The 22,591-nt window shown below is 44.5% G+C and overlaps 1 protein-coding gene across 2 annotated transcripts in view; it reads left to right on the forward strand.

Moving 5' to 3' along the window:
* Nucleotides 1-22,591, forward strand: part of ANXA3 (annexin A3) — a 99,747-nt gene that overhangs the window by 76,274 nt on the left and 882 nt on the right. For both annotated transcript variants that reach the window (XM_073542123.1, XM_073542119.1), the window contains exons 8-12: nt 5,871-5,927; nt 16,554-16,647; nt 16,905-17,000; nt 18,277-18,335; nt 18,433-18,555. In XM_073542123.1, coding sequence (XP_073398224.1) covers nt 5,871-5,927; nt 16,554-16,647; nt 16,905-17,000; nt 18,277-18,335; nt 18,433-18,555 — 429 coding nt within the window. The remainder of the gene's footprint in view (nt 1-5,870; nt 5,928-16,553; nt 16,648-16,904; nt 17,001-18,276; nt 18,336-18,432; nt 18,556-22,591) is intronic.

The raw sequence follows: 22,591 nt of genomic DNA on the forward strand, positions 1-22,591 counted from the left end.
CCTGTTTCTTTCCGCAAAATGTGGGGGATAATAATATAATCCGGACCATCTTATAATCCGAAAAATATGGTATATCTCATGTTTGTAAGCATACAAGTTCTACTGAATCTTTTCCAACAAACCTATATCCGCTTCTCTACATCATGCTGTCTACAGATTGAACTACATGTACAACGTGATTGGTTCCTTTTTTAATATTTTTGTTTTTTTAGTATGGACTTCAGGAACTAGTTAAAGCCCAGCTGTTGCCATATTCTTGCTTAAGAGGCCAGGTTTAAACCAATCTTACAGAAAAATTAACATGCAAATAACTTAATTGAGAAAATTATTCCCACCACCACTGTTTATTTTTTATTTTTTTTGTGTTTATATCCACTGCTTGTTAAGTGTAATTCGTCTATATCAACAGTGACCTTGATTGCAGGAAGTAGTGGTGGGCTTAGTGTCTGACTCCACACAGAGAGAGGTGGTCTTTTTAGTTCATAATAGGCATGTCTGTGACCAGTGACCTGAGCAACGCATTTTGGAGAGCAAAGCTTAGGAAGGTCCAGTTAATAAAGTAATGGTAGAATGCTGATGAAGAGGCACTGCCCAATGAAAAGTGGATGCCATGATAAATGAGATTCAGTACATCTCTTAGGCCTCTTTCACACATCAGGTTTTCGCCGTCAGGCGCGATCCGGCGCTTTTGACAGAAACCGGATCCGGCGAAATGCAATGCCGGATCCGGTTTCCCCCCCATTGACTTGCATTTGCGCCGGATCGCGCCGGATGGCCATGCGTTTCATCCGGTTTTCGCCGGATCCGGCAATGTGTCGCGATCCGGCGTCTGGAAAAAACGGCTACTGTAACGTTTTTTGTCTCCGGCGAAAAAGCCGGACACGCCGGATCCGGCGCGTCCGGCTTTTTCACACAATGAAAGCCTATGAGCGCCGCAATGCGCCTGATCCGGCGAAAGCCGGATCCGGTTTTTTTGGTCTGTGCATGCTCAGTAGCTCTGCCCACAAGACATATATAAAAGCAAGACAGTGGGACCCACAGCCACACCCAACATGCCACCCAAGAAAGCAACCAAGCGCAGCAGGAGAAGGCAGGAGACCACTGCAGCACCATCAGCACCACCACCACCCCAAATGGAGCAGCAAATGGAACATGCTGAGGAGGGGAGGCCAGCAGCAGATGAGAGACGGTAATTATCAAATCCCCCATTCCTCCAAACTAGGGCTATTGAATATCAAGATATTCATTGGCCCTTTGTTTCTCTTTATTCAACAGCCGCCCAATAGATGCAGCAGCAGCAGCAATGGCAGCAGCTGGAACACCACCCACAGGCATGGAGTGTGGCCACCAGGAAGACAGCACATCATCTTCTGGGAGCCCTCCCTCGCATCGTCAGCGTTTGACGGTAAGTTTTTATTTCCAAAATCCATCATCTCTGTAATATATGTCTATTCATTGCCTTTTATTTCAAAACAGGATTCACAAGATGAAGAGGAGCTCCCAGAAGAAGGAAGGGGTGGACAGACACTTGGAGTGGGCTCACAATTGGTAAGTTTTTTGCATCAAACACAACATCACACTACACACAACACATAGAAAACAATGTTCTGCAGACCACACACAGCAAACAAATGCCTACATCCAAAGACATAACATTTTTTGTTTTCTTCTCTAGTCTTCCCAATCTGGTGCTCGGCCAAGAGGTCCTCGCAGTGCCTCCCAGGGTCGTCGGCGACAGCAACGCGGCGGTCACCAGCGTGTAAGTATAAATATTTTTGCTTTGTTTTTTTGCACTTTTTATTTCATTTCTTTTGTGGAGGCTAATTATGTTATTTTTGTCTTTTTCTTTAACAGCCTTCACAGTGTGCTCCCGACTCTGACGGTGAGGATGGAGGACTCGATGTGGACCACCTCATCGATCTCGTCAGAGAAAGGGAGCCGCTCTGGAATATGGCTGACCGCCGCCACGCTGACCTTATCGTTACCCGACGACTCTGGGAGGAAATCTGTTCGCTCCTTGTGGGCCGCTGGGAGGACCTCGATGTTCGGGCCCAGATTAAAGAGCGTAAGTATATACAGTACCGGTTGCTTGATGTAAACCAGTGTTTCCCGAACTCCAGTCCTCGTGGTCCCCACGGATCATGTGTTCAGGATTTCTATTTACTATGGAAATCCTGAAAACATGACCCCTGGGGACCATGAGGACTGGAGTTTGTGAAACACTGATGTTGTATACTAACCACTCCTTTCTCGTTTCAGGGAACAGAATTGTGAATCGGTGGCGGTCTGTGAGGGATCGTTTCAAGAAGGAGTTCAATAAAGAGATGCGGGCCCCGAGTGGATCTGGAGGACGCAGGAGCAAGTACAAGTACGCACAAGCCCTGTCGTTCCTCCGGGAAACAATGGTCACTAGAAGGTAAATATTACACACCACATGTGAAAAAAAATGTTAGATGTAACTTTTTTTTTTTCAGCCAGGGCCATACCATGTCAGTATTTTAATTGTTTTTTTTCTCTTTATTCCACAGCACGGTGAGCAGCACTCGGGAGCCTGCACGATTGGACCCTTCTGAGGCGATCCCTGAGGAGACCGGCACCGAGGGACACTTCGACCGCCCCGGTACATCTGCACCTTCCCAGCCTTCCCACACATTCGACCCATCTGTCCCATCCACCAGCACAGGAGCTTTGTGGCCGCCTACATTACATGAAGCTGCTGGTGAGGAGATCGCTTTCCCTTTACCCCACCCTTCTGCCCCTGCCACCTCTAGTACACCTGCGGGTACTGGGCGGCAGCGGCAGAGGGGTCAGGAAAAGAGTTATGCGCCAGAGTTCTTGCATCTGAATGCATCTTTCCAGAACTGTCTAAAAGTCTTGTCAGAGCAAATCTCCGCAGGCTTTCAGCAGATCAACTCCAGCATTCTGGAGGTGAAGACACTTCTGCAAACCATGCATTCAGAAGCAAGATCTTCGCCAAACCACACCTTTTTCAGGTCTGTTGTGGAGCGCATGGCAACACTATCTCCTACCCAGCAGATGCATGTAATGCATTCGTGCCACGGTGCTCTACAGCAGGTTACATCCCAACCTCCACCTCCCACCACTGTAGTTCCTCCACCTGCACCCCCTCCAGCCACTTTCCATCCTCCCCCTCCTATTACATCTGCACCCCCTCCAGCCACTTTCCATCCTCCCCCTCCTATTACATACCAGCAACCTCACCAGTACCAGCAACCTTCCCAGTACCAGCAACCTCCCCAGTACCAGACATCTCCCCACTTCCAGCAACCTGCCCCGTACCAAACTCCTTCCCCGTACCAAACTCCTTCCCCGTACCAAACTCCTTCCCCGTACCAAACTCCTTCCCCGTACCAAACTCCTTCCCCGTACCAAACTCCTTCCCCGTACCAAACTCCTTCCCCGTACCAAACTCCTTCCCCGTACCAAACTCCTTCCCCGTACCAAACTCCTTCCCCGTACCAAACTCCTTCCCCGTACCAAACTCCTTCCCCGTACCAAACTCCTTCCCCGTACCAAACTCCTTCCCCGTACCAAACTCCTTCCCCGTACCAAACTCCTTCCCCGTACCAAACTCCTTCCCCGTACCAAACTCCTTCCCCGTACCAAACTCCTTCCCCGTACCAAACTCCTTCCCCGTACCAAACTCCTTCCCCGTACCAAACTCCTTCCCCGTACCAAACTCCTTCCCCGTACCAAACTCCTTCCCCGTACCAAACTCCTTCCCCGTACCAAACTCCTTCCCCGTACCAAACTCCTTCCCCGTACCAAACTCCTTCCCCGTACCAAACTCCTTCCCCGTACCAAACTCCTTCCCCATACAACTTTCCATCAACATCATCTGCTCCTACAGTCCCTGCCCAACCCTCCACTCCACCGCCCACCACCTCTTCTGCCTCCCACATGTCCACCCATTCTGTAGCTTTTTCCACACCATCACCTCTAACTGTACCTTCCCCACCACGATCCCAGTCCTCTCTCCACACTCCCATTGTCGAAGTGTCCCGCAGCCCCTCCAGCAGTATTTCCACCCCACACTACACCGAGTTATAATGTTTTTTTTGTAATAAAAATGCCCATTTGGTTGGTTTCAAACCTTTATTAAAAAAGTTTTTTTAACTTTAAAAACAGTTTACACAAAAAACAATATTTTAAATAAAAGTTAAATTATTGTTTACACTGGTTGTCTGTCATTTCTTTCTGCGGCGAAATATGTTTAAAAAAAAGGTTAAATACAGGGTATTTAAAAGGTAAAAAGGTATTCAAAACCAGGTATATAACTGTGGGTAAATTTTAGCTTTTTGCCACAGTTGTGTTCCTGGTTGTGTTTGAAGCAAAGTATCTCACCTGAAAAGTTGTGTTTATTGTTGGTGATTTCCTAACAATGAACACAACTTTTGTTATAAGGTGAAATACTTTGCATAAAACACAACCAAGGAACACACCTGTGGCCTAAAGCTAAAAATAGTAAGACCATGACAAGATAGCCAACTTTGGTTGGCAAAGGTATATACTGTTGGTCCAGAAGGTACACAAGTTTGGTTAGGGCACAAATCTTTCACACTCTGTCATCCTGCCAGTGTACTCTGCCTTGAGGTGACATAAAGTATAGTGCAAAATTGTCCCTCATTACTGAAACCGTCACAGAACTTCTAGTGGTAATATTTCCAATGACAACATCCATCTTCGCCAGTAACTTGCTCTTCTCTCCAACCTGCACTTTCTCCTCTACAACCTGTCAAAGAAGGGCTGTAGGAACATGCTATATATAGTTTTCCAGTAGCCAATCCCGTTCGGAAGGCCGCAAGGGTCAATTTTAAAAACCAGATCCGGCGTAATCCGTCGAAAAACGGATAGAAAAACGGAGGAACCGGATTAGACGGATCCGGTTTTGTCTGTCAAGAACAAGACGGATCCGGCAGAAAACCGGATCCGGCACATCAGGTTTTACAAAACATTTGCCGGATCCGGCATTCCGGCACGACGCCGGATCGCGCCTGACGCCGAAAACCTGATGTGTGAAAGTAGCCTTAGGCCGGGATCACACATGCGAGAAACTCAGACGAGTCTCGCATGTTAATACTTTTTACTAGGCATTGCTCCTACCAGCCAGTTTTCTACTCCACACTGATGAGGGGCAATACCCCGAAACAGCTGTATGTGGATGGATACCATGTTTTGGCATAGGTGGTTTCCTTCATTGGAGACTGCCTTTCCCGTGGTTGTTCCTTCCCGGGCAAAGACCTGGCTGGTCATTGCTTGCGTTGAGAAACACGTGATGGTGTCTCCGCGGCTTCTGTTTTGCATGTTAATACCCGGCACAGCCGCCAACACTCGGATCGGGGCGTGCGGCCGCATAGCAATACATGCAGCTGCAGGCTCCGCTCCTGAGTGCCGGCGGCAGTGCCGGGTATTAATATGCGAGACTCGTCCGAGTTTCTAGCATGTGTGATCCTGGCCTTAGACACACTAGGCACTGGTATGTTACCAAAATCTGATTTATCTGACTGTTGCGCTTAATTATCAAATTAAATTCCATCATGTTGGGGAAAAAAAAAAAAAGTTTGCAACCTAAATTCTGGCAACTTTGCTACATGCAATAATTATCAGCCTTTTAAATGTATGAATTAAATAAAAAGTAGATATGAATTTAGAATTGTGTGGAACGTGTTTTTAAATGCCTAATGAAGATAGTGATGGGCATTCCCAGTCCATAAAGCCCAAAGCAGATGCTGCTTTAAATTTGCCAGAGTAGATGAATTGAGGTCTTTAGCTTTGCTTACAAAAACATAATCAATCTCCATATACTTACTCCATAAAATTGATTCTCTTTTCTTTTTTTTCCTCTCCAGGCCAGACGTGATGAAAGTTCAAAAGTGGATGAAAATCTTGCTAAAAAGGATGCGGAGGTAAATTAAGCTAGACATGCCTCCCCTGCAGCTCTGAGCCACTGCCATGTGATAGTGATGTATACTGCTTACTGACCTCACTTAGCATACTAATGACTGGTAATTTCTGCTTCTTAAACAGTCCTATTTATAAAGCAGACATTTTTCACTCCATGTCTGATCAGATGAAAGTGTGTTTTAGTACTTGATACTAAGAATGGTAGATGGGTAAATGGTTGCTCCACTGCTTTTATATTGATAACCTATCTTTGAGAGAATTCATCAATATCAGACTGACACCTGGCATCCCCACCAATCAACAGCTCACTGTTCCTGGATGTTGGCAGTGACGGACTTGAACATCACAACTTCCTCATCTTTGTACTGGCCAGGTACTGAAGATCTGACTTTTTTTTTGAGTAGGAGTGGCCATTTGCACAGTTGACGGAGCTATGCTATTCAACTTTGCCACTGCTGTCATCTAGCAGTGCAGAACAGCTTTTAGCCCGTTATATCACACTGAGTGCAGGTGTATGGGGCAGACTGGTCTATACAGGACATGTGCCCTCTGCCTGTAACAGCATCTATTGGAGCTGGCTCGAATTGCTTCTGTGTAACCATTTAAATGCCGCTGACTTTATATATTATATATATTAGTGAAGGAAATAGTTATTTGATCCCTTGCTGATTTTGTAAGTTTGCCCACTGACAAAGACATGAACAGTCTATAATTTTAAGGGTCCTGGGTCTCCTTAACCCATAGAAAACTTATGGAGGGAGTTGAAGCTCTGAGTTGCCAAGCGACAGCCTCAAAATCTTAATGAGGAGTGGACCAAAATTCCTCCTGACGTGCGCAAACCTCATCATCAACAACAAAAAACGTCTGACTGCTGTGCTTGCCAACAAAGGTTTTGCCACAAAGTATTAAGTCTTGTTTGCCAGAGGGATCAAAAACTTATTTCTCACTGCAAAATGCAAATAAATTATACAATGTGATTTTCTGGATTTTATTTTTGATATTCAGCCTCTTAATGTTAAATTTAACCTACCCTTAAAATTATAGACTGTTCAGGTCTTTTAGTGGGCAAAGTTACAAAATCAGCAAGAAATCAAATACTTATTTCCCGCACCGTATGCATGTAATGTAGAGTGAGTGTATTAATACACTCACCACCATCTTCTCCGGTATCGAGCACTGTTCTGCTCTGCTTCTCTTCTTTGACGTCACCACCAGACACTTCGGGTCACACTGCGTTGTGCATGACCTGGAAGTGGCTTTTTCCCTTCACCCATGACAGCACCACATGAGAGAGGGATCCGCCCCGCCAGGACAGGAACCTACTGAAACATAAGGGGCGGCACCTCTCCCCCGCTTCAGTTGGGTTCCTGTCCTGGAAAGGAATCCCTCTGACAGCGGCGGCGCCTGTCAGGATGAAAGACCCAGGGCCGTCCCGGCGTTTAAATTGCAGGGCTGACTTACCTGCGACGCCGGCCGTCGGCAGCTGGTAGCGCAGTCCCCGGGGTGTTGCCTGATCCGGGCCCCGGGTTCGTGCGGGCACGTCCCGATGTCCTCCCTTCGGAGGTTCCTCCACGTGCTGCCCTCCCCCTGCGCGCGCGCCCGTCCTTCGTCTGCTTGCAGGGGAAGCCGGGGGCGGAGACCGGCGTCCGACGTCAGCGGCGCAGAGGATTCTGGGAGCGCGACCGCTGACGTCATCAGGACGCGACGATCATGGCGCCGGGCGCGACGCCGGCCAGGAGAAGCGGCTGGCGGTCGCGGGGGGAGGGGTAATGAGGGGCACTCACTTTAAAGAAGGAGCAGAAGTGGCTGCAGGGGTGACAATGGCGTCTCAGGAGGATCGCTCACCGTCCCCATTGTCTCTGCCCCCATCACAAGCTTCTGGTCGCAAGAGCCGCTCGAGCGGCAAAAGCAGCAGCCGTCCAAGTCACCGATCGAGGGATTCCTCGAGGTCAAAAGATCGCAGAACGCACGCTCCTTCGCAGCCCCAGAGCCCGGTATCGGTCTTTCCTGGGTGGTGAGTGATCTCCGTGAAAGTAGACAATGTTGTAATAGGGCTTCCTATGTCTTTTCTTTTTTTAGGGAGGCAAAAAAGCTACATGCAAAAAGAAAAATAAAGTATGTGCCATATGCCACAGCCCTTTAGCAAAAGACTACCAAAAGGACTTATGTGTCAGCTGTATTCAGCGGACTATGGCTGAAGAGGCACCAAGCCTGGCAACAAACCTCAGATCAATAATTAAGTCGGAGGTACAGGGCTCACTTAAAAAATTATTAAAAAAGAAAAGTAAGAGTAGGAAAGCCTCCCCGAGTTCCTCGTCAGGCTCCTCCTCTTCGGAGTATCAAGTTGAGCACGGGTCATCTTCATCCTCAGACAGTGATACGGGGGGCAGACCTTGCTTTCCCGTAGAAGATACGGACGCCCTCCTTAAAGCCATCAGGTCCACTATGGGCCTACAGGAGGAGAAAGTAGAGAGATCACTGGAGGATGTGATGTTTGGCGGCCTACAAGAAAGGAAAAAGCGTACCTTTCCGGTCAATGTCAAGATTCAGGCCCTAATCGAGAGAGAGTGGAAGAAACCGGAGAAGTCAGGTAGTCTTCCCTCCTCTTCAAAGCGAAGATACCCCTTTGAGGCTAAGGACACGGACATCTGGGACAAAGTCCCAAAGATTGACGCCGCAGTGTCTAGGTCTTCCAAGAAGTCGGCCCTGCCCCTGGAGGATTCAGGGGTTTTGAGAGATCCCTTGGATAAAAAAGCGGACTCATACCTAAGGCACACTTGGGAGGCAGCGGCAGGCGGTCTAAAACCAGCAATAGCCGGCACCTGCACAGCCCGGTCATTAATGGTCTGGTTGCAACAACTGGAAGAAAAATTGGTCTCCAAAATGCCAAGGGAGAAAATTTTAGGTGAAATGTACCTACTACACGGAGCTGCCGCCTTCTTGGCAGACACCTCCGCCGACTCGATGAGGTTAACGGCAAGAGCAGCGGGGCTGTCGAACGCCGCAAGACGGGCGTTATGGCTCAAAGGCTGCCCTGGGGACATTCAATCTAAGGCAAAATTATGCTCGTTACCATGTGATGGGCAGTTCTTGTTTGGAAAAGACCTGGATGACATCCTGGAAAAAGCCGGTGATAAAAAGAAGGGCTTCCCCAGATTCATGGGTGATCAAAGGAGACCGCCCTTTCGGAGGGGAAGGTTCAATCGAGGCCGTCCCCCGGGAGAACGGAAAAGGTGGGACGACGAGGAAAAAAGAACCAGGGTTTATGTTTGGGGGAAATACCTCAACCGCCAAAAAATCCCCGCAATGACACCAGCCCTCCTGTGGGGGGAAGATTGAGGCTCTTTTCCCAAGAATGGGAGAAAATATCGGCCAACAATTGGATCCTGAAAATTATAAAGAATGGCCTAAAAATCCCCTTCTTCCAGTATCCAAGAGCTTCATTTGTGGTGACCCCCGTCAGGAAGGAACCAGGAGAGCAATCAGCCATAGAAACAGAAATCTTAGGACTATTGGAGAAACAAGTTCTGGTAGAGGTCCCAAAAGATCAAGAAAGAAGGGGGTTCTATTCTCCCCTCTTCCTAATAAAAAAACCCGACCTTTCCTTCAGAACGATAATAAATCTCAGGCGCCTCAATCAATGGATCAAGAACCAAACATTCAAAATGGAATCAGTGACTTCGGCCATAAAGCTGTTACACCACAACTGCTTCATGGCCGTAATCGATTTGAAGGATGCCTATTACCATATCCCGATGCACCAAGAGTACCAAAAATACCTGAGGGTAGCCCTATACATCCAGGGCGACCTCAGGCATTTTCAATTTACAGCTCTTCCGTTTGGCATCTCCATAGCGCCAAGGATTTTTACAAAAGTAATAGCGGAAATGACAGCTTTCCTTCGAATCCACAATGTGATTATGGTGCCTTACTTGGACGATTTTCTGGTCATTGGCAATTCAGAACATCACTGCGCACATCAGGTAGAGAAGATAACAGAGACCCTGCAAAGACTGGGTTGGATGGTAAACTTAAAAAAATCAAAACTTCAACCCCTAAGGAAACAAACGTTTCTAGGTTTCGTCTTGGACTCCGACCGTCAAGTTTGTCTCTTGCCAGAGAAAAAACTAGAGAAAGTGAGAGAAATGACCCTTACGGCAATACAGCATCCTCACATGACCCTAAGAAGGGCAATGTCCCTGTTGGGCACGCTAACAGCCTGTATCCCTGCGGTCAACTGGGCACAGTATCATACCCGACAACTGCAGGCAGAAATCTTGTCAGCCCAGAGACGATTGAAAGGGCGTTTGGAAGGGAAGCTGGAACTTTCCGAAAGGGGGAAAAACTCTCTCACTTGGTGGCTAGACGACACAAATTTAACAGGGGGAACTTTGTGGCACAGGCCTGTGTCCGATGTAATATTGACGGACGCAAGCTCCTCGGGATGGGGGGCACACCTGAGAGAACATATGGCCCAAGGGTCCTGGGGTCACATAGAGCAGAAGGCTTCCTCCAACTTAAGAGAGTTGAGAGCGATAAACAGGGCCCTAGAGGCATTCATTCCCAGGTTACGGGGTCAAAACGTCCGAATTATGTCAGACAACAGGGTGGCAGTGGCGTATGTCAACCACCAGGGAGGGACAAGGTCAAACTCCCTAATGGACGAAGCCAAAAGAATCTTCCTCAAAGCAGAGCAACATCTAACCTCCCTAACAGCCCTGCATATCAACGGGACAGAAAATGTTCAAGCCGACTTTCGAAGCCGCAACAAGTTAAAACAGGGAGAGTGGGCCTTAAATCCTGTAATATTCCAGAAGATAGTACAGTTATGGGGTCAGCCAGTAATCGACCTCTTTGCCACCAAAAGCAACCGGCAAGTGAGAAGGTTCTGCTCGTTAAACCCAGGGGAAAACCCGTGGGCAGTGGACGCTCTACAAATCCCGTGGCTGTTCAAACTGAGCTATGCCTTTCCCCCAGTAGCGTTAATCCCGGCAGTAGTAAAAAAGATAAGAGACGAGCAAGCCAGAGTAATCCTCATAGCCCCGTTCTGGCCAAAAAGACCGTGGTTTTCTCTACTACAAATGATGTCTCTCTCGGACCCGTGGGTACTCCCAGAGATTCCAGATTTGTTAGCTCAGGGGCCGATATTCCACAAACAAGTCAAGGGGCTCCATCTGACGGCGTGGAATTTGAGAGGTCACTTTTGAGAGATAAAGGGTTTTCCCCGGGGTTAGTGACTACTCTAATGAAAAGTAGAAAACCAATAACAACCAACATATATGGCAGAACGTGGAAAAAATTCCTACAATTCCTGGGAAAACCGTTAGGTCAAGAACCCCCAATCGAGTCCATCTTGGAGTTCTTGCAGGCAGGCCTACAGCTAGGCCTGGCGGTTAATACCCTCAAAGTACAGGTTTCAGCGCTGGGTGCATTATACAATTGCAATATAGCGGCAAACAGATGGGTAGCCAGGTTTATAAAATCTTGCCACAGATCTAGGCCAGTTTCCTTACCGAAAATAGCTCCATGGGATCTAAATCTGGTGCTGGAAGCCCTCACGAAAGAGCAGTTTGAACCCATACAGCAGATTTCAACTAAAAATCTCACTCTAAAAACCATCATTTTGGTAGCTCTAACGTCGGCAAGTAGAGTTAGTGACTTACAGGCCCTTTCAGTCAACCCACCATATACCCAGATATACCAGGATAGGGTGGTTATGAGAACAGACCCGGCTTACTTGCCGAAAGTAGTAACTAACTTTCACCCAAACCAAGAGATTGTCCTCCCTTCCTTTTGCGAGAATCTGAAAAACCCAGGGGAGGAAAAGTTTCATAGCCTAGATGTTAAAAGAACCCTAGTAGAGTATATGTCTATAACCAGCCAGTGGAGGAGGTCCCAGTCCCTATTTGTAGCCTTCCAGGGTGCTAGGAAAGGTTATGGAGTGTCAAAGGGGACTATTGCCCGATGGATTAGGGAGGCCATTAGTGTAGCCTATTCAGCTAGTGGCGTCCCGGTTCCTGACGGCATCAAGGCTCATTCCACCAGAGCCGTGGCGACCTCCTGGGCTGAGAAAGCTGAGGTATCAATAGAGCAAATTTGTAAGGCCGCTACCTGGGCCTCACCCTCAACTTTCTTTAGACACTATAGACTAAATCTGTCCTCCTCTGCTGACTTGACCTTTGGTAGAAGGGTGCTGCAAGCGGTGGTCCCTCCCTAAGGTGTTCGAAGTCTCCAGAATCTCTCATGTGGTGCTGTCATGGGTGAAGGGAAAACCACCATGGTTACTTACCGGTAGCCGGTTTTTCCGGAACCCATGACAGCACCCGTATATTTCCCCCCCTTTTTCACCGTTTGGGTGTGCACAATAGTCGGGTGTATTTGTGTGATGTGGTGTTGGATAAATATGTAACTAACCGGGAAGTCCTCTCAAATGCTCTGTAATCCAACTGAAGCGGGGGAGAGGTGCCGCCCCTTATGTTTCAGTAGGTTCCTGTCCTGGCGGGGCGGATCCCTCTCTCATGTGGTGCTGTCATGGGTTCCGGAAAAAACGGCTACCGGTAAGTAACCATGGTGGTTTTTCAGTGTAAGCCTATGGATCGTCCGAATGAGGCTTAAGTCAATGGACCTCAAATGTCATATGATCAAAAACACTTTCCAGTAAAAAATATATATATTATAGCTAGCTATAGCTCTGGCAAATTAAGAGACCGCTGCAAAATTTTCAGTTTGTCTGATTTTTCTCTTTATAGGTATATTTTTGCGTAAAATGTAAATTGCTATTTTATTCTATAAACTACTGACAACATGTCTTCGAATTTCCAAGCACTAAATTTTGTATTTATTTTCAGAAAATGAGAAATGGTCAAATTAACAAAAAAAATGCAGTGCTTGCAGACATAAAAAAATGCTAAGAAAACAAGTTCATAATCATTTAGAAACAACGATACTAATGTTTTAAATCAGGAAGAGTTCGGAAATCAATATTTTGTGGAATAACCATGATTTTTAATCACAGCTTTCATGCGTCTTGGCATGCTTTCCACCAGTCTTTCACACTGCTTTTGGGTGACCTTATGCCACTCCTGGTACAAAAATGTAAGCAGTTCTTCTTTGATGTCTTGTGACTATCCATCTTCTTCTTGATTACATTGAAGTGGTTTTCAATGGGGTTCAGGTCTGGATATTGGGCTGCCCATGACAGGAATTTGATGTGGTGGTCCTTCATCCACACATTGATTGACCTAGCTGTGTGGCATACCGCATTGTCCTGCTGGAAAAACCAGTCCGCAAAGTTGGGGAACATTGCCTGAGCTGAAGGAATCAACTGTTTTTCCAGGATAACCTTGTATGCGGCTTGATTCATATATCATTCGCAAAGATTAACCTGCCCAATTTCAGCCTTGCTCAAGCATCCCCAGATCATTACTGATCCTCCACCAAATTTCACAGTGGGTGCAAGACACTGTGGCTTGTATGCCTCTACAGGTCTCCCTTTAGATGACCTGGTGTTGGGCAAAGCTGAAGATTAGACTCATCAGAGAAGATTACCTTACTCCAGTCCTCTTTGGCCAATCCCTATGGTCTTTGGCAAACTTCAGCCTGGCTCTCCTTTGCTTCTCATTGATAAAAGGATTTTTTCTAGCTTTACATGACTTGAGCCCTGCCTCTAGGAGCCTGTTATGAACTGTTCTTGCCTTGCACTTCACTCCAGCTGCCATTTGCCATTCCTTTTGTAGGTCACTTGATGTCATCCTGCAGTTGCTAAGTGACATTCGAATAAGATGGTCATCCCAGTCAGTGGAGAGTTGTTTTCGCCCCCTGCCGGTCTGTAGCTTTCTTGTCCCCAATGTCTGCTGCTTGACCTTGTTGTAATGGACTGCCATCTTACGAATTTTAAGGATGGAGGCAACATGGCGCTCACTGAGAAACTAGGTCTGAGCTGAAAAAGTTAATTAATGTGTATGCAAAATGTAAATGCATATAAACATATGACCTTTACACAGAGAAGGCAAAAAGCAAATATCCTAAAATAAAGTAAAAAATAAATAGCAAAAATTGCATGAAGGTAGTAATAATAATAAGGGTATTTAGTAAACATAATTTTGATCAAAAGAATGTACAAGCCATCCCGCCATGTCACGGCAACCCTTGTGGGACAGTCCTAACTCTGTATTTAAAACCTTTCCACTTGTCAAGCAAGTGACGTAAATATGAACAAGGACCGAGGGACTGAACCGCCAGTAAAAGCATAGGCCAGACAGGATGGATTTCCCAACTCAGAAACAGGGCGTTCACACCCTTATATGCACAGAATTTTGAAGAAATAAAGAAAAGCATCATTTTACTCCAACCCTGGTTTGCCGAGTTCTTGCTGGTTTTCCTTTTTGCATATATATATGTGTGTGTGTATATGTGTGTGTGTGTGTATGTATGTATGTATGTATGTATGTATGTATATATATATATATATATATATATATATATATATATATTACATAGTCTCCTTTATTATGTATATTGCTGTCCTTTGTACAGTGCCCTCTCTTGCTATGTGCAGCACCGTCCCTTACATATTGGTTTATATATAGCCCTGTTTTTTATTACATACTGTCCTCTCTCTTGTTAGATATATAATGCAGTGATGGCTGATGGAGCATGGAAAAGCTTCTTTTCTAACGGAGGAGATGATGGACTGGTAGTCTGGTCACTGGCTCCACTATCAGCAGTCATTTTATATCTAACGAGAGCGAACTATGTAATAAGAGGGCGCTGTGAATAACAAGAATACACTATGTAAGAGTCAGCACTGTTCATAATAGCAGAGGAATCTACATGATAAAAGAGGAAACTGTTTAAGGATGTGTTATACATAAGTGAGTACACTTTATACTAAGGGACTGTGTTAGACATAAAAAGTGACTACACTGTATACTGAGGGATGGCACTATACATAATAAGCAAGTACTTTATATACAGAGGGACAGTGCTATACATAAGTGAGTACACTATATACTAAGGGACTGTGTTAAATATAATAAGCGGTAACGTCTTCCTCCACCTCCCCTGTTCATAAATCCATTATAAATCCCGCTTCCTCCCTTCCCAATTCCTGCACACCTCTCAATGTCCTCCTCCCACATCCCATTATTGTCCTCTCCCCACCCCCATCATTGCCTTCTCCCCCAGCACACCCATCATTGCCCTTTCCACCACCTCTATCATTGCTTTCTCTCCACCACCTCTTCATTGCTTATTCCACTATCTCAATCATTGCCTTCTCTCCAGCACCTCCATCATTGCCTCCTCCCCATCCCCCCATCATTGCCCTTTCCACTACCACCATCCTTGCCTTTTCCCCCACCACCCCTATCATTGCCCATTCCACCACCTCCATCATTTCCTCCTCCCCCCAGCACCCCCATTATTGCCCTTTCCACCATGACCATAATTTCCTTTTCCCCCTCCCCCCAATCATTGCCATCTCCTCCATCTACACACACAGCACCATTCACCTCTGCGCGTTCCCCCGCAGCGCTACACACAGAGCACCTCTCCCACAGCCACAGCATCACCATTGCCGGCAGCTTCTTCTCACTGTCACAGTGGCCGCGGCGCTGACTGCTGTCATCCAGCTGCGCCGCTGACTACTGTGTGAGACAGGAAGCGCGGGCAGGAAGCAGGATGGATTGCTGCAGCTCTGCTGCAATTTTCTCTTGCAGGCAGCGGAGCTGCAGGGATCTCTCCCTGCCCGCCGCACATGAGGACAATCTGGCACCCCCACCACTGGAGCCTCGGGGCTAGTTAAATAGGTCAGATTGACCTCATTATTAACCGCCCTGCAGGGGCCCCCCGGAGCCTCTGGGCCCCGCTGCAGCCACACCGGCTGCACATGCGGTATGTCCGCCCCTGGCACAGCCATTGCAGTCCGACTCCGGTGGGCCCCCTCGTGGCCCCATAGCAGTTATGTGGCCTGTCGCCATTGGCGGTACGGTACGCCACGGTTACTACCAGAGGACTAGTAAGCCGCTGCAAGGTAGTCGAACATGTTCATGAGTTCTGCATAACTCCGCCCCACAATTAAACTGTACATGGGTGGAAAGCTGCCAATCAGTAATTTGGGGGGTATACAGAGCTCACCATTCAAAGATCTGGTAGATCTGCAGCAGATAAAACTATGATATTATCAAAACTGCAGCAAGCAGCCCAATAAGTGATGATATGCTGGAAGCCGGATCTCTACCCATGCTTCAAACTGCTCTCAAAGGGAATCTGTTACCAGTCATTTGTTACCCCATGTATGGCCAAAATAGGCTTTCTCACAAAGGAATTAAACAATAGATCATTTTTTTTTTTTTCTTTTTCTCACGATACAACCCAATGGAAATACTGGTTGCAATAACAGCTGTAGAAATTTTGCTTGTAAAGTGTTTTTTTTTTTTTTCTTTTACCCTTTCTATAGCTGTGCAAAATGAAGCAGGAGATACTGTAGTGCATTATCAGAAAAAAAAATGCCTGTATTGTGAAATATTTTTTAAACAAAAATGGTGTTAATAAAAGGTAGTACAGCATGTTATTTCTTTGCAATACAATAGCAACCAAGTGAACTACGGTATTTTGTACTATTCTAGATCCTGTATAATGCTGGAGAGAAAAAGTGGGGGACAGATGAAGATAAATTTATCGAAGTACTGTGTTTGAGAAGCTTTTCACAGCTTAGGCTAAGTATGTCACTTTGCCTAGTCTGTTCTTTATGCAGACGCTATTCTCGCTTAACATTTATGTTCAGTTTTCTGTAAATCACTTATGATTTAGCGTTGCAACACTTTTTTATGTGGTACATGTAAAATTACAAGAATTACATTGTAACGCATAAATAATTATATGGCTAGTCAAAGTGATCTACTATTACTGTGTGTGTGTGTGTATATATAGAGGGATAATAAATGGAAGGGAGTAAACTGGACCTTATCTATCTACAGCATTTGATGCATTTAAGAACACCTGCAATAAAACCATTGAGGAGAGCATCAAGGGTGAGATGTCTGGGCACCTGGAAGATCTTCTGATTGCAATAGGTAGTACACCTAATATGCTGTCTACTGACTACAATGCATTTCTTCTACCCCCTTTTTTGAAGAGCCAGAATTTGTTTTTGTTGTTTTCTTGCCGATGTATCAATGCAAGGTCTTGTTGTTGTGTTTTTTTTTTTTTTTGTTTTATTGCACCATTCATTTTACTATGCGATTTACTGGAAAAAGGGAAGGGGGGAAAGTGTGCTGAAATTGCGGAGGAAATAAAAAAAAAAAAAAAATCCATTCCACAATTGTTTTTTTTTTTTTTTTTTTGTGTTATTGTGTTAATAGTGCAGTTAAAATGACCTGAAAATATGGTCTTTCAAGTCCATAGGGGTTGCTCGACCATGTGATCTTTGAGTCCCTACATCTGGCCTTGCCCTCATTCTGTCTTTGCTCATCCATGTTCCCAACTTGTCCACTGTTGACAAACACACAGAGCTCTAGCAGTTTGCTCAATCAGTTAAAGGGATTGTTCAGTCTAAAATGAAAAATCCGCAGCCACTCTGTGTGCTGCAGTCTTGTGAATTCTCCGAGTGTATGGACTGTGGGCTGCGAAGATTTTCCGTTGTCTACCCCAGGAAGGGTGGTTAAGTATTCAATATGCATACTTCTGGGAAGAACATGTCTAGTGGACGTGGCCTTGCTGAATAGACCTGTATTGAGCAAGGCAACACCCACTAAATGGCCTCAATCAATACACTTGTATTGAGCGAGGCTGCGCCCACTATACAGGTTCTGTCCGAGAATATGCATATCGTATACTTGACCGCCGTTACTGAGGCAGATGACAGTGAATCCTTGCAGTGCGCTGGGAGGAGTCACAAATCTGCAGTCTCCTATTTCAATTTGGACTGGACAACCCCTTTAAGAAGTTTGCAGTCGCTAGTGTTGCTGGTGACTGTGGACTTTATTCAGAAGACCGGACAACCCCAACTAATTTCAGCAGCTGCCCATAACAGTGGATTGCTGCAGTAGTAAACTGCTGCACTGCAGCACTTGAGGTAGTCACTTAAAAATTTGCTATGGGCCCTTGCCTTTTCTAATTCACAAACCTCTTGGTTTAGAAAATTTGCAACAAAATTTTGCTCCGTTAACCATTATATTTTGCTTTGGGCTCACTTCAAAACTTTGTTTAGGGGGTAAGTTGAGCAATCAGTAGTGAAGGAGGAATTGCCATGATGTGGATTTTAAAACCTGAAGAAAAATAATGCAGTGTCTATTAATCTATTCTCTTTTCTTGACATATCTAAACCGTGATTAATAATTTTTGTTACAGTGAAATGTGCGAGAAACACTGCTGCTTTCTTTGCTGAAAGGCTTCACAAAGCTATCAAGGTGAATATTTGAACAGAGTGTTCCAGGTTCTAGGAAAATGTTCTAATTTGGGTGTTTGTCATTATAACGTATCATTATTTGTGTATTTTTATTAAAGGGTGCTGGGACAGATGAATTCACTTTGACAAGAATAATGGTCTCTAGATCGGATATTGATCTTGTAGATATTCGTGCGGAATACAAGAAGCTTACTGGGGAGTCATTATACTCTGCTATTAAGGTATATGTCCACCAAGTTTGGATTTCTCATATGAACCCTATTCTTCAGGGACATCTGATGTCCAAAGCACCAGATATCATTCATTCCATCAGATTAAAAAAGAAGAATATTAGCAAAACGGTTTAGCAATATTTCGACCATATGGTATGAAATAAGACAAAATTGAAAGCAATAGATCTATTTCTACTAATTGTGATTTAATCTGCTGGATTGAATAAAAGATTAAGTTTATCTCTATCTCTGGTGCCTTGGATATTGTTTACAGCAATTTTAATAAATTTAGATAGACTTTTAATCATTGAGTTCTAAGTAATAGTAAGGCATATCTGAGTTGAGTGGCTGAGCAACAGTGAACATAATTGACTGCGTAAAAGGTTAATTTGTCCACCAAAGGATTTCATCATAGATTATAAATTTGCCCCAATGAGTCTAAGCAATTTCCCCAATACTGTCGAATTGTTGGAGAGTTTAAACATAGACTAGACACTCTGAAAAAGCTCCAGATTTATCATAGGTTTATCAAACTGCATGAACTGCTAACGTACGGTCTTACACCAACTATTAGTTGGCTTAAGCCACGTCGCTTTTGAGAGTGGTCACACCTTGTCGAACAAAGCGCAAAATGTCTTTCATGACCTGCACCATATTTATTGTGGGTTTTAGGCCATTTTTTTTTTTTTTTTTTTCAAGTAACACCAGATTTCTGTCACATTTAGTTTGATTAATCCTACTCAGTTATTTAATTCCCATTTTGACAGGGCAAGGGTGAACTATATTTTAACACTGTAATATAACATTGATTGCAACGCAAAACGGTAAATAAAACGTTCTTTCTGATGTATAATGAATTAACAGAGGCCAGAAAAGAGCTTGGCTGACTGGGGTATTTCTAAATTAAATGACATCTTTGATGGTCATAAATTTGTATCTTTTTCTCATCTTAAGAGTAAGTTTGGGGTTCCCTCCTCTGCTTTTCTACACTTTATTATGTTGAAAGAATTTTTGTCTCCACTGGTGACTCGTTGCCCTCCGCTATCGGAGACAGCGGTCAATATTTTATGCAACTCAGGCCATAATATTTTTTGGTCCACTCGTTATATCTACCAGTGGTTCAGCAACGATTCTGCATTTATAAAATCCCCATATATGAAAAAATGGGAATTGGTTTTGAATTTTTCTGTTACCCCAGATGTTTGGGAACTGACCATGTCCCTAACTTATTCTGCTACCATGTCTATGGCTCTCCATGAGTCTAACTTTAAAATCATATCGAGATGGTATTACTCGCCATCTCATCTAGCTTTTATCAATACTTCTACCTCCCCTCTCTGTTGGAGGGATTGCGGGCATCATGGTAGCCTTTCCCATTTATTTTGGTTTTGTCCATGTCTTCTGCATTTTTGGGACGACATCTCCTCTCTTATTTCTAATATTTTAAATCAATCAGATTTTTCACTGACTCCTCAGTTCGCCCTGCTCTCGTTGGATGCAAGTCGTTTGAATCCTTATGTTAGGAAATTGGTTTTTCATTTACTTTTGGTTTCTAAAAATGAAATTGCGTTTTATTGGAAATCCACTCAAGTGCCCTCTTCACTCGACATTATTGCAAAGCTGACTTTACATAAGTCATATGAGCAAAAATTGGCGTTGCTGAATGGCTGTCTTCCTTCCTTTTGTAAAGAAATGGTCTCGCTGGCTGGAAATGTTTCCATGAGTTCTTATTATTTATAGTCTGGTTGTGTTTTTTTATTTTTTCTTCCATGTGTCATGAATGCCTCATGATATTGCATTTATGTATGCTCTGTTATACAATTGTTTGGAAAAACAAAAGGGTGCTTCTACTCAACACTGAGCAAAGGGTCTGAATACTTATGACCATGTGACATTTCAGTTTTTTAAATTTTCAAAAATTTCTAAATTTTTTTTTTTCCGTCAAGATGGGTTGAAGAGTGTACGTTAAACACGAGGGAAAAAAATGAACTTTGTTTCATTGTAGGCATTTGATCAATTCAAAAAAGAGTGAAAAATTTAAAAGGGTCTAAATACTTTCCGTACCCACTGTGCAGTGGTCGGTTTTACAATATACTGCAATACTACAAAAAGGGTATGTGCACATGCTGCAGATTCTGCTGCGGATCCGCAGCGGATTTGGCCCCACGGATCCGCAGCAGTTCCGCAGACAGTGTACAGTACAATGTTAGCCAATGGGATTTCAAATCCGCAGTGCACATGCTGTGGATTTTTCCGCGCGGTTTTGCTGCGGTTTTAAATCCGCAGCATGTCAATTCTTTCTGCGGATTCCTCAGCGGTTTGACACCTGTTCCATTGTCCAGGTGTCAATCCACAGGGGAAAACTGCTGGAAAATCCGCAGATCACTTTACCTACGGTTTTACCTGCAAATCCGTGCAGAAAAATCCGAAGGTGAATCCGAAGCGTGTGCACTCAGCCTTATGCAGCATATTGTATAATAAACAAGTGTTCAATTGTTTATCTGATAATAGACTGTAATGCAGCATATTGTAACAGCGATCAAAAGATCTCAGGTTCCAGTCAAGAGGATGAAAAATAAAGTTTAACCCCATCACTCCCGGAACTTTTTTCGATTTTTCGCTGCTCTTCTTTCCAGAGCCATATCTTTTTTATTTTTCAGTCAATATGGCCATGTGAGGGCTTATTTTTTGTGGGACGAGTTGTACTTTTAAACGACACCATTGGTTTTACCATGACTTGTACTCAAAAATGGGAAAAAAATTCCAAGTGCGGTGAAATTGCAAAAAAAGCGCAATCCCACACTTGTTTTTTGTTTTGCTTGGTTCACTAAATGCTAAAACTGACCTGCCATTATGATTCTCCAGGTCATTACGAGTTCATAGACACCAAACATGTCTATGTCCTCTTTTATCTAAGTGGTGAAAAAAAAAATCCAAAGTTTGCTAAAACAAAAAAAAAAAAATTGTGCAATTTTCTGAGACCTGTAGACTCTCCATTTTTCGTGATCTGGGGTCTGTTGGGGGCTTAGTTTTTGCGTACCGGACTGACGTTTTTAATGATACTTTTGTGCAGATACGTTCTTTTGATTTTAATGCAATGTCACAGTGATCAAAAAAACGTAATTCTGGCGTTTTGAATTTTTTTCCCGCTACGCCGTTTAGCAAGCGGGTTAATGGTTTTTTTTTTATTGATCGGGCGATTCTGAACGCGCCGAAACCTAATATGTGTATGTCGGATTTTTTTTTTTTTTTACTGTTTTATTTTGATTGGGGCAAAAGGGGGATGATTTGAACTTTAAGGTTTTTTTTTTTTATTTTTTTTATTTTTAAACTTTTTTTTTTTTTTTTTTTTTTACTTTCAGCATGTTTCAATAGCCTCCACAGGAGGCTAGAAGCATGCACAACCTGATCGGCTCTGCTACATATGGGCGATGAGCAGATCAAAACAATCTGCCTGGAACAACCATAGAGGTCTCATAGAGAGCTGTGGTTGTCCAGGCAACATGACGCTGACCCCCGATCACGTGACGGGGGTCGGCGATGAGCTCATTTCCGGCTCATTTTCCGGCTAGTTAATAGGCGCGGGCGGACGGCGATTCCGCTCACGCCTATTGCGGGCACATGTCAGCTGTTCATAACAGCTGACATGTTGTGGCTTTGAGGTGCGGTCTCCGCCGGAGCCCACCTCAAAGCGGGGGACCTTACCGATGACGTACTATTCCGTCATCGGTAAGGAAGGGGTTAAAAAAGTATGAACTCCAGAATTGTGTAATTTTGGTTACCTTGCCTCCCCCAAAAATGTAATAAAGTTGTGTACCCCAAAATGGTACCAATGATAACAACCCTAATACTTGCAGAAACTACTAGTTTGCTTTTATGGCATTCTTTGTGTGTGAATATGAAGCTGGACTCTGAATTTTAAGATCAAGAAGGAAATCTCTTTATTTTGCATGTTTTTCTTAATGGATTTTAAAGTAATTACAGTAGTTTTGTCTGCTTTAACAAAATGTATACAATTGGGATTAAAGCGGTTTCTATACTTTCA

Source organism: Dendrobates tinctorius, unplaced genomic scaffold, assembly GCF_039654945.1.
Source record: "Dendrobates tinctorius isolate UK_male_01 unplaced genomic scaffold, ASM3965494v1 ptg000011l, whole genome shotgun sequence".
Taxonomy (NCBI): domain Eukaryota; kingdom Metazoa; phylum Chordata; class Amphibia; order Anura; family Dendrobatidae; genus Dendrobates; species Dendrobates tinctorius.